The sequence below is a fragment of the Choloepus didactylus genome, chromosome 20 (genome assembly GCF_015220235.1).
Source record: "Choloepus didactylus isolate mChoDid1 chromosome 20, mChoDid1.pri, whole genome shotgun sequence".
Classification (NCBI taxonomy): domain Eukaryota; kingdom Metazoa; phylum Chordata; class Mammalia; order Pilosa; family Megalonychidae; genus Choloepus; species Choloepus didactylus.
This window is the reverse complement of record NC_051326.1, coordinates 3,681,430-3,694,317: the sequence shown is the minus strand read 5'-3', so window position 1 is coordinate 3,694,317 and position 12,888 is coordinate 3,681,430. Positions and strand designations below refer to the sequence as shown.

At 42.2% G+C, this 12,888-nt stretch overlaps 1 protein-coding gene across 2 annotated transcripts in view; it reads left to right on the top strand.

Annotated features, from left to right (window-relative positions):
• NBAS (NBAS subunit of NRZ tethering complex) overlaps window positions 1-12,888 on the top strand; it is a 397,863-nt gene that overhangs the window by 263,933 nt on the left and 121,042 nt on the right. For both annotated transcript variants that reach the window (XM_037813443.1, XM_037813445.1), the window contains exons 41-42: window positions 4,427-4,656; window positions 9,183-9,293. In XM_037813443.1, coding sequence (XP_037669371.1) covers window positions 4,427-4,656; window positions 9,183-9,293 — 341 coding nt within the window. The remainder of the gene's footprint in view (window positions 1-4,426; window positions 4,657-9,182; window positions 9,294-12,888) is intronic.

The following is a 12,888-nucleotide window of genomic DNA, read 5'->3' as shown; positions in this document are numbered from 1 at the left end:
GTGTGAGCCTTGATGGAATGACAGCGGGACAAAGGGCCAACAAAGCAACCACCAGACATGGTCTTCTTCTCTCTCTCTCTCTTTTTCTTTAAAATGCAATTTTACTGGGATATATTCACATACCCTACAGTCATCCAAAGCGTACACTGAGTTGTTCCCAGTAGCATCATATAGTTGTGCATTCATCACCATGATCAATTTTTGAACATTTTTGTTACTCCAAAAAATAAAAATAAGAATAAAAATAAAAGTAAAACAGAACACCCAAAACATCTTATCCCCCCCCCCCCATTATTCATTTACTTTTTGTCCCCATTTTACTACTCATACCTCCATACACTGGTTAAAGGGAGTGGGAGCCGCAAGGTTTTCACAGTCACATGGTGACACCATGTAAGCTCTGTAGTTATTCGACTATCTAAAAAATAAAGGATACTGGGTTGTAGTTCTACAGTTCAGGGTATTTCCTTCTAGCTATTTTGATACACTAAAAACTAAAAAGCAATGTCTATATAACACGTAAGAATAACCTCCAGAATGACCTCTCGACTCCATTTGAAATCTCTCAGCCACTGAAACTTTGTTTCATTTCTCTTCCCCCTTTTGGTTAAGAAGGCTTTTTCAATCTCATGATGCTGGGTCCAGGCTCATCCCTGGGAGTCATGTCCCTCATTGCCAGGGAGATTTACACCCCTGGGAGTCACTTCCCATGTAGCAGGGAGGGCAGTGAGTTTACCGGCAGAGTTGGCTTTGAGAGAGAGGCCACATCTGAGTAACAAAAGAGGTTCTCTGGGGGAGACTCTTAAGCACAATTATTAGTAGGCTTAGCCTCTCCTTTACAGTAGCAGTCTTCATAAGGGCAAGCCCCAAGATTGAGGGCTCTGCCTACTAAACTTACAGTTCCCAATGCCTGCAAGAATATCAGGATTTCCTCAGGTGGGGATGTTTAATGTTACCACATTTTCCCCCAGTCCCTCAAGGGGGCTTTACAAATACTTTATATACTCTGCCCAAATTACTCTAGGATGTACTGGGGCTTCATGCTAACCTGTACAATCCAACCAGATCTCACTTCCTATTCAAGTTTCCATTAAGTATGGTGTTTGAATAAACTGACCATATAAGTTAAATTATGTAGTGTGCTACAGAAAATAGAGATTTTGCCCAAATAAACATCTCTTCCTTTGGCCTCACAAAGAAGTTGAAGTTTTAAAACACAGTCAATATCATCCTTTACCCTTTAGTCTTATATACCTTGTGCCAACTGAGTCCATTCGTTCATATCTCTAATTGAAGTCTCAGCTCTTTTTCAGTTTTTTAACAGTTGTGAATGGAGTTATGCTGCCATTCATAGCTGCTGAACTCTGGCTCTGAGTCTCAGGTGTCACATGGATACCTGAAGTTACAGGGACCTACTAGGTTATACACAGACAGCTCAGCATCTCAGGATATACAAATAACTGTTACAACTCATGAATGGATGTGACTGCTGTAAGAGTTTACAGTCTAGTAACTTTTGCCATGAGCCTTCTGATAACCTATGCTCTCAGATTCAATTCTCAGAGTTTGTACATTTTAGTTAGGCCATATTAGTGAGGTGTTATAATATTTGTCATTTTGATTCTGCCTTATTTCACTCAACATACTCCTCAAGGTCCATCCACCTAGTTGCACACCTCACAACTTCATTCCTTCTTGCCACGGCTCAATATTCCATTGTATGTATACATCACAGTTTACCATTCGGTTTATCAGTCTGTGTATCCTTAGGCCACCTCCATCCATTGAAAATCATGAATACCCCTGCCACAAACACCAATGTGCAAATGCCCATTCATCCCTGCTGTCAGTTCTTCCAAGTATATACCCATTAACAGGATTGCAGGACCATATGGCAACCATATCATATGGCAACCCTATTCTTAGCTTCTTGTGGAACCACCACACTGCCCTCCAGCTGGGCTGCACCATTCTACTTCCCCACTAACAGGGAATAGGTACATTCGTCTCTCCACATTTTCTCTAGTGCTTGTATCCCTCTGTTTGTTTTTTAAACAGTTTTATTCACACACCATACAGTCTATCTCAAGTAAACAATGTGTGATTCCCGGTATAATCACATAGCTATGCATTCACTACCACATTGTATATGAGGATATTTCCATTTCTTCCACTAAGAAAGAGGAAGAGAAGAGAAAATGAAGAATTAAAAAAAAAGGATAGAAGGAAAATAAAAATAAAATGAAATAAAATACAATGAAAAGGTCAGACAACAGCAACAATGCCAAGAATCCCATGCCCCTCCCTTTTATTCCCCTGTGACAGACATTTAGCTTTGGTAGACTGCCTTTGTTACAATTAATGGAAACATCTTACAGTATTATTGTGAACTGTAGACTAGTTTGCATTGATTGTATTTTTTTCCATATACCATCCAATTTTCAGCAACTTGCAATGTTGGCATTCTTGTACAAGAATCAGCATCATTGATCACTCCAGATTTTGCTAATTTACACAATTCAAGGCTATCTTCTATCTTTCCTTCTGGTGTCACACATGCCCCTAGCCTTCCTCTTTCAACCGTACTCACACTCATCTTTGTTCACAATACTTACAATATTGTGATACCTTTACACGGTATTTTGCTATCTATTTCTGGATCTATACAGTCAATGCTGTTGAATCATCTGTGCTCCTTCAGTATCAGATGCCCGATCTTTACCCTCTTTCTATATCCTGATGACCAGTGTTCTCAACTTTAACTTTCAATATTTGCTCATCAATATTAGTTAAATTTAGTAAGACCATACAGTATTTGTCCTTTTGTTTCTGGCTAATTTCACTCAATGTAATGTCTACTGTCTGCCGTTTTGTCTTTTGGATTTTATATGACATATTTTATTTTATTTTTCTTTTCCTCTCTTGCTCATTTTGTCCTTGCTGATAGTCTTCTTTTCTACACTCTTCTCCAAGCTTCTCTCTCCTTGCTTTTCCTATTTGCCTATAGTGCTCCCTTTAATATTTCTTCTAGAGCAGGTATATTGTTCACAAATTGTCTCAGCATCTGTTTGTCTGAAAATATTTTAAACTCTTCCTAATTTTTGAAGGACAGTTTTGCCGGATATAGAATTCTTGTTTGGTAGATTTTCTCTTTCAGTATGTTAAATATATCATACAACTGTCTTCTCTCCTCCATAGTTTTTACTGAGAGATCCACATATAGTCTTATCAAGCTTCCCTTGTATGTAAGGGATCGCTTTTCTCTTGCTGCTTTCAGAATTTTCTCTTTGTCTTTGCCATTCAAAAATCTGATTATTAAGCATCTTGGAGTAGGTCTATTTGGATCTCTTCTGTTTGGGGTACACTTCATTTCTTGGATTGTAATTTTATGTCTTTCATAAGAGATGGGAAATTTTCAGTGATTATTTCCTCCATTGTTTTTTCTGTCCCATTTCCCTTCTCCTCTTCTTCTGGGACACCAGTAACACTTACATCATGCGCTTCATGTTGTCATTCAATTCCCTGAGACACTGCTCATGTTTTTCCATTCTTTTCCCCATCTGTTCTTTTGTGTGTAGGATTTCAGATGTCATGTCCTCCAGTTCATGAATCCTTTCTTCTGCCTTTTCAAATCTGCTGTTGTAAGTCTCCATTGTGTTTTTCATCTCTTCTTTTGTCCCTTTCATTCTTGTAAGTTCTGCCATTTGTTTTTTCAAGTTTATGACTTCTTCTTTATTGTCACCCAGTGTGTTCTTTATATCCTTCATCTCTTTTGCTACATTTTCCTTCAGCTTTTTGATTTGATTTAGATGATTTGTTGAACATCTTTAATTAGTTGTTCCAGCTCCTGTATCTCATTTGAAGTCTAAGTTTTTTGCTTTGACTGGGTCATATCTTCATTTTTCCTAATGTGACTTGTAATTTTTTGTTGTCTGGGCATCTGGTTTTCTTGATTACCCCAATCAGATTTTCTCAGACCAGATGGCCCCCAGGTCTTAGGAGGAGGGTGTAATCAGTATCAAGTTTCCCTGAGGAGCAGGTTGTTAGACTTTCCTTTGAGGCCTCTAGACCCTGTGCTTTTCCTTTCCTGCCTAGCAGGTGGTCTTTGTCACCCCACAGCTTCCCACTGGTGTAAAGCGGTGTGTTCCCTTTAATTCTCAGCGGATCCTGTCCAGTCCTGTGCTGCAATCTCAGCTGTTCCATCCATTCCAGACTTGTGTATGATGTGTCTCCAATCACAGATGTCCACCAAACAGGTGTTCCAGCCTATTTTCTATTTTTTCCTAACTATTTCCTAGTTGCTGTAGGGGACTGACTAAATTCCGTGTCTCCCTGTTCCACCATCTTTGTCTTCTTCTCTTTGTTATTAACTGGCCCATATTTGTATAATGTTTGTAAAATATATTTTTCCCCCTGCCTTTCACAGGCTGATCCAAAAGAGCTAATCAAGATGGTCACCAGGCATGTGACCCAATATGGACACGGAGCCTGGCCCGAGGATGTCATTTCCCTGACGAGGCAGTTACACTACTACAATGAGCGCCTCCTGGATCTCACTCAGGCTCAGGTCCTCCAGGGCCTTCGCAAGGGCGTGGACGTGCAGCGCTTCACCACCGACGAACAGTACAAGAGGGAGACGATCCTTGGTTTGGCAGAGTAAGCGAGACCTTTGTCTCATGTAGGGGGACGGGTTTAAAATGTAGAAGAACACGTTGCATTAGCAGGGCCATTAGTCACAGCCTTTTGAACACATGTATTCATGGCTGCATGTTTTCATCAACTTCTTCCTTATATGAGGTATCCTGAATGGATCAGAAGGTTCAGATAACATTTTGAGCCTGTAAATTCAAAAAGTACGAACCAGGATTTGGGAGGAATGAAGTTTTGCATGATTTTAATAGCCCAGTACCAAGACCATTTTCATGATACAGGTGATGAGTCACCATCAAGGGTGAAAAGCAAGAAGTTTATTGTAAAAATTTAAAATCAGGATTGCTTTTTATTCCTAGCTGAAAAGCTCACTTTTCAGAGTACATGGCAGTCTAACATTTCTTTAGTATGTTAAAAATTAGGTATAGTTGACTTAATACTGGAGTAAAGACTCAGTTTTGTGGCCTCAGGTTATCTGTCTCTGTTTTGGGCAGGTAGAGGAAGAGGAGCTTTCTCTTTAAAACAGAATGAGAAAGAGACAGAGAAAGAAAAGGGAAGTAGACAGAGAGCAGCAGAGAGACATCTCCATCTGTGCTGGGCAGGCGGGGAAAAGGGACCTGACTGGCTCCAGCAGTCTGTCCTGTCAGAGGCCCAAGAGCCACCACTAGCTTCCCCTTTTGTTCCTTATTCCTTTCAAAAGAGAAGCAGGCCCTTGTGTGACATGGCCTGGCAGGGCGGGTTCCTTTCTAGGTGTAGAATTCTCCTTGATTTTAAGTCTCATCTCCATTTTCTCTTTTGCTAGTTCAGTTCAGATGAGGTCACTTACGTCTCAGAAGAGGGGGAGGCGAGTTCACTTAACACTGGTTAAGTAGAGGTGTTTTTATTTTCTTGTTTGTTTGTTTTTTTAATTCAGTTTATTGAGATATATTCACATACCATACAGTAATCCATGGTGTACAATCAGTTGTTCACAGTGCCATCATATAGTTGTGTATTCATCTCCCCAATCTATTTTTGAACATTTTGCTTATGCCAGAAAGAATCAGAATCAGAATGAAAATAAAAAAGAACACCCAAATCATCCCCCCATCCCACCCTATTTTTGGTTTAGTTTTTGTCCCCATTCATCCACTCATCCATCCATACACTGGATAAAGGGAGTGTGATCCACAGGGTTTTCACCATCACACAGTCACTCCTTGTAAGCTGCATTGTTATACAATCATCTTCAAGAGTCAAGGCTACTGAGTTGGAGTTTGGTAGTTTTAGGTATTTACTTCTAGCTATTCCAACACATTAAAACCTAAAAAGTGTTATCTATATAGTGCATAAGAATGTCCACCAGAGTGACCTCTCGACTCCATTTGAAATCTATCAGCCACTGAAGCTTCACTTTGTTTCATTTCACATCCCCCTTTTGGTCAAGAAGATGTTCTCAATCACACAGTACCGGGTCCATGTTCATACCCGGGAGTCATATCCTGCGTTGCCAGGGAGATTTACACCCCCAGGAGTCAGGTCCCACATCGTGGGGAGGGAAGTGAGATCACCTGCGAAGGTGGCTTAGTTAGAGAGAGAGGCCACATCTGAGCAACAGAGAGGCACTCGGGGAGAGATGTGTTTTGTTTTTAGCACAATTCATTGAGTGCTTCCCATGGGCCAGGCACTGTGTTAGTTGCTGTATAAACTTTATTTTGTAAACATCTTTTCATCCTCAAAGACAACTCTATAAGATAAGATAAAATGTTATTACCATTTTATAACTGAGAAAAAAGAGGCTTAGGGATGTTACTGACCAAGTTTATATAGCTGGTGAAGACCATGACTGATTTTATCCTAGATCTGTCACATCAGTGCCATCACATCTTCACCACAGTAGCCTGTGCCTTCCCAGACACTGCTTTCTGCATTTGCAAGGGAGCACTGGCGTGCAATTCGCTTTAAGCTTCCAGCCTTTGAATCTGAGGTTAAATTGTGCCTTCATTAAATGGTTATTCCTCTCTCCTGATAGTTACTTTAAAATCACAAAGGTACTTATGATAGTAGGGTCTATTCTTTTTCATCATTATTATTTAAATTCTTTAGAAACTGGCAAAGTAGCCATTGTACCCTGTAATAATCATAAAGTATCCTGTTCTTTCCTGTAACTAGAAGACACCCCACATTCTCTTTAGAGTAAGGCAGTCGATACATAGAGCAAAGGGAGGTGCTGGGAGACCTCCAGCTGGTCTCAGTTAATAAGAGAAACACAGAATATTTTATCATTTCCCCTCTGTCCTCCTGGAGGGTCAAAATGCCGTAGGCTTGTTTAATGCCAGATTTGAAAATGAACAAGAGGTCTGTTGATTCAACCTCCCTGTGTTCTGAAATAGGAATCCAGGAACAGAGAGCTTGAGGGAGTTGCCCAAGACCACAGAGCGAGGAGCCAGACCTGGTTTCTGAATTCCAGTCCAGCTGCCTTTCCTTTGGGCATTTTGTAGTTCTTGTTGCCAAGCGCATGGTTCCTTAGAAGAGGTTATTATGTAGAATAAAGGTTTATAAGGTAAGGCTTGCCTTACACCATCAATTGTCTTTTGCTTCAGTTTTTGTCTTTTATAAGTATCCAGCTAGCATATGCTACTTGAAGTATTTCCTAGAGGACAAATATATGCTTTTGATAAATATACAATAGAATCTTCTCCACAATCTGTTACTTAGAAAAATATACAGCAGTCTTCAGATGACTTGTTTAAAATGCCTTAGAGTTTCCACGGGGTTGAAGCTTTAGCAGTTCTGGGTCTGAGTTGGGACGTCAGTGTCTTGCAGGTAAGGACTCTTGAAGGCCCTGCCTCCTCCCATTTTGCAGCTCTACCTTCACTTGTACATAGGTGGCCATTCCTTATTTTCTTACTCAGTGTATATTCGTTTTAATGGCAGTTGTTTTCTGTAAGGGCATCATGTCTGTCTGTTATTGTCTGTATGTCCGAGGTCATACATTTTGGGGGCCAGGCAGGGCAGCTTTGAAGAGGGCATAACATAGTTTGGTTCCTTCCCACCTTCCTTATCAAACACTTAATGAGCCTTGCAATTATGATAAATTAGTGCTGGTCCCTATCCTCAAAGAATCCCTGTTCTATCAGGTGGAGGTGGGTATTCAACAAGTACTTTAAGAAATATTTTTTAATTGACTGTCACCTAATGCAGGGATTGACAATCTTAATCCAGCCGTTGGCCTGTTTTTTATAGCCCGTGAGCAAAAAAAAAAAAAATTTTACATTCTTAAACATCTTATCAGGGGATCAGAAACTAAAAAACAAAATCAAGAAGAATATGCTATAGAAATTATGTGGTAGCAAAGCCTAAAATATCGATTGTCTAGCCTTTTACAGAAAATGCTGGCTAGTCAGACAAAAATGTCATGCTTTCTTTGGCTAGGGTAAATATAGTCATAATAACAGATATTTCATTCTCGTTTCTGTGGTTTTGCCCATACCATTCTCCAAACTCAGAATTCCATCCTCACATTTTTCTAATTCTGGGAAATAGGGGTCCAGCAATGGTCTTTCCAAATGACCCCAGTGTGGGCATTCTTGACCATTTTCTTGGACTTCCTCACGTGCCTAGAGACTCAAATCTGGCAATGCCGTTCCCTGGTTCCCACCTTCCATTGGCTTTCCATTGCCTCTAGGATAATGTAGAGGTCCCTTAGCAAGACCGAGGACCCTACACATTCCTAGTTGTGACCTCCTTTTTTCCTCCTTGGCTACTAGGACTCCATCTCACTTCTCACTCTTTACCACCTCTACCTGGTTAATGCTTAGTTAGCCTTCAGCCTGCAGCTGTGATTGGTTGCTGTCTCATCTCTGTTCCACACAACTCTGTAGTCTTCTCACTTGGCATTCACCCCGTTGTATTTAATCATGGGTTCAAACTGGCACCCTCTCCTAGTCGGTGTGTTCCTCAGAAATTTCTTGTTTTTTTCTAACTCCTAAGCAGCTAGCACAATAAGTGGCACATGTAGAAAACATAATAGTTTGTTGAGTGGCTAACTGCTTTCTCAAACATCTACTCATAGGGGAGGGGTGCATATCTTTTGTACTGTCTTTTTAACTGTAAGTTCTAGAGTATAGACCAGGATTTTCGACCACAGCACTATTGACAGTATAATTCCTTGTTTGGGAGGTTGTCCTGCTCAGTAGCATCCATGGCCTCTACCCCCTACCCCCTGGCCCCACTACAGCCTTTAGCACTCCCTGGTCACCCCAGTTGTGACAATCACAATGTTTCCTGACATTGCCAAATGTCCCCTGGGAGGGGGGAGCAAAATCACCCTTGGTTGAGAACCACTGGTCTGGACAACGCCTTGGTGAACTGAAATGCACCGCAGTGAGAAAGGAGCTGTGCCATTCCTTGGAAGCGCTGTTCCTGGATGATGTGCAGTGTCTTCTTAGGGCTGCACTGACTGCACCCCTGTCAGCTGGAGAGCCGTTCTAACGAGCACTGTGTCTGCTAACTGAGGCAACGTGTTTCTCTTCTGCCCTTCCCTCATCAAGAACCCTGGAGGACACCGTATATAGCATCGCCCTTTCCCTGGCACAGCGGTACAGCGTCCCCTGTTGGGAAGTTTCTGTGACCCACTTGGAGTTCCTGTTCACCGACAGTGGGTAAGCACACAGTTCACATGCAGGCTTCGTTCCATTTCTCTCTTTTCAGAGACTATTTTAAGAGAGTCTTAAAGTTGAAGTTTTAAAGTTCAATTTAAAATTTCCTTTTTAGCTTTGGTAGACTAGTATCTTGGTAGTTCTTTCTTTATACATCTTTGATTCACTAATATTCTAACAATAGCCTATTAATTTTTGCTTTTCAGTAATAATGGCCCTGAGTGAGCACTTTATTATTCATTCATCCATTTATTTATCCACATGCTTTTATGGCAAGTTGATGGTGCTCTCGGCACAGTGTTAGGCAAAAGGGTTCTAATGGGGAGCAAAAGCAGGTGCCTAGTTGGCTCGGAACTTACAGTCTAATTTGGGAGACAGATGATAGGCAAATTAGGGTATAAGCAAAAGTGAACTGAGAACTGTGGTAGGTACCAAAGAGAGCCTAATTAGAGGGATTTGGCCAGTTACGGAAGGCTTTCCTGAGGAACCAGTGTTTGAGAGGAGACCTCAAGATTAAGTTAGAATTAACTGCATTACAAGGAGAGGGGAATGTTTTCTAGGTAGCCAGAACAGTAAGTGCCAAGGGCCTGGGGTGGGAAGGAGCGTAATGAATAGGGGCCTGCTCCGTGGGCAGTGTTGGTGCAAGCCTGAGGGTCAGGCGGGCACGCTGTGAAGGGAGACTGGGGAGGGGCCCTGGATTCAGACCACACAAGACTGCGAGGCTCCTTCAAAGGCTCCTGGCTTTTCCTTTTGGGTATTAGAAGGTTACGTAAGGGTTTTGGTGAGGGAGAGGATGATGGTGTGATCAGACATGCATTTTGACAAGGTGACTTTGGCTGCCACGTTGGGAGAAATTCTAAGGCAGCTGGGGTAGACCAGTTAGGGCTGCGTGACAGGCGACCCTAGCGTGGAGTGGAGTTGGGAAGATGAAGGAGCAGTGAGAATGGTTTTCAGAGATATTTAGAAGAGGAAAGAGATAGTACTTAATAAATTGGATACAAAGATAAACCAGATATGGAGGCGAGTGAAAGGGGAGGTGTCAGGAATCATCTCCGAGTTTTTATTCGGTCACGTCATTCAGCGAGGCAGTGAACCGTGGCTGAGGAAAAGTTAATTTTAAGGGAGGATGAGGAAAAGGGAATGGAATGGAGAAGTTATTCATATCAGAACACCAAGAGGAAAGGCTAAGCAGGTGGTTGTACATTATAGATGTTTATCAAAAGAGAAGACTGTGCTGGAAATACTAATTTGGGCATGGCCTGCACATAGGTGATAAATAATCCATGATGTGGATGCTGTTGCTTAGGGTGGAAGGGAGAGATACGTGAGGCAGGACCTTGGGGGCCCCCATTTAAAGGGAGAGGAGGAGGAGCCTGCCTGAGACAAAATAAGAGCAGCCAGGGAGGAGGAGGAAAAGCAGGGGAATCTCATATTAGGGAAGCCTGGGAAGAGAGGTTAAAGAGGGGAAGGAGTTTTGAACTGGTCAGATCCTGCTGAACAGTCAAGAAGTGCTTGTCTTTAATTTTTATAAGTCATTCTGAAATTTTAACATGCTAGTTTTTAAATACTTATCAGATTGCTACATGGATGATAGTGTTATCTATGATAAATAATGATTTGACCACCATGTACGAGGCATATTAATATATTCAAATAAATTATTGTGGTATGCAAATATTGGTATTTTATTAAATATCTTTTTTCTTTCTTTATATTATATAAAAGGATATCGTATCTACACAAAGAGGATGCTTCATTGGTCTCTGAATGTTATACATTATCAAGCAATTGATTACTATGCAGAATAGTTCACCGGCACGTGCTCAGGCCTGATGCAGTGTGGTCAGGCAGAGGTGATGAAGGCCGGGCCCTCACCTCCTGGCACCATCGTTTGTGACAAAGCACCTGATGTTGATATGGCAAGTGGTGATTGGTGCTGCCTGTTCTTTACTTACAAGGCAGTGGCTTGCCTTACTGTCATTTAAGTAAACTTGGTACATAGGTGTTAAAAATCGGCTTTGTTAAGACCATGGAAATGACCCCGTATTGACTTATTGATTCAATGACATTGTCAAGTTAAGGTTTCAGAGTCACAAGAGAAATAATGTTCTTTCCCTTAGGGTTTTGTTTTACTATTTCTTTAAGAAGTCATTTCCCCCCCACTGAAGTCCATTTTCCCTGTAATTCTACTCGAGCCTACTTCTTGACTGGTTTGGAGACCTGCCTCGGCGCGTTCAGGCAGCGCACGCGGGTCTGTGGAGGCCGCGTTATGCAGTGGAGCTTCCAGATCCAGGTAGCCGGAGCAGATCCTAATGTGTCACCTTCCAGCTCTATGTCCACTCTCCCAAAACTGAGTTTCTTCACCTTTAAGTAAGGAATAATAAAAATTAAATGACTTCATGGTAAAACATCTATGTTCCCTGACTCATGGTTGATACTTGCTTAATGGCAGCTACTGCTGTGATTTTGCTACTGTGAGAGAGATATTCTCATAAACACCCATGCTTGAGTTCCCGGTTTTCTTTTCTACCACCCTGCTCCCCATTTTTAAAGCAGTGATGGCTTTGGAAGGCCATGAGTGCCTGGTGTCAGTTCCATGTGGCAGGCATGGCTTGCTCAGCCTCTTGGTTCTTCCAGGCACATCCAGCTACCTAGGCTCAGGGCCGAGTGACCGCTGACGGCCGCCTTCAGAGGCAGGTTCACCTCGGGCTGCTCTGAGCACTGTGGATCTCACAGACATCACTAGCCACAAGTGCACAGTGTGGCCTGCTGGGCTGGCATTGTGGAGTCAAACCAAGTTTCACGTCCCACATCCACTGCTTGTAGCCCCCAGCCTTGAACAGTGTGCACCCTTTTCTGCAGTTTTCTCTGTTAGAGTAGCTATTACCCTTACCTAGCAGAGTCATGAAGATTCGAGAAAGTCTGGGTGATATGTATAAGCCAGTGGCTCTGTGGTACTGTGGCAGTTTTTCCTGAATTTCTCTCCTGTTCTTATTAATTCTGCTACCATGAGTGTCTTTCAGTTTGGTTTGGCGCAGGATCATTTTGAAATGCCAGAGGATGCTTCTGGCTGATAAAACAGGACTATGTTCATTCATTCTTTAAATATTGAGTACCTGAGTGTGTGCTATAGTCCAGGTATGGTATTGAGCATCGAACAAGACAACCAGACAGACACATAAGTGTTTGTCCCACCTCCCCACCCACCCACCCCCCTGCCATACAACACAGAAAGCCAAAAAAGAATTGCAGGTTATAGTGCAGTGAAGGCAAACACACAAGGAGCAGACAGGGAAGGTTTCTGTTGGGACCTGAAGAGAAAAGAGCTCGCTGCTTGTGAAGGAGCAGAGAGGAAGGGACAGCCTGGGCCTTGGAGCTGGGGTGGGAAAGACCCTGGTGTTTCTGGGTAACTAAAGGAAGACCACCACGGCCGGAGCAATGTGAGCGAAGGAGGAGAACTAAAGAAAATGGTAATTTTTGACTGTCGGACTTAGGAACACCTCCCATCTTTCCCCTTCATGTTTAAACAGCAGATCTGAAGGCCAGACCCCCTAGTCACCCAGGGGATTGTGCATGTGATTTGATACCGTCCTCCGCA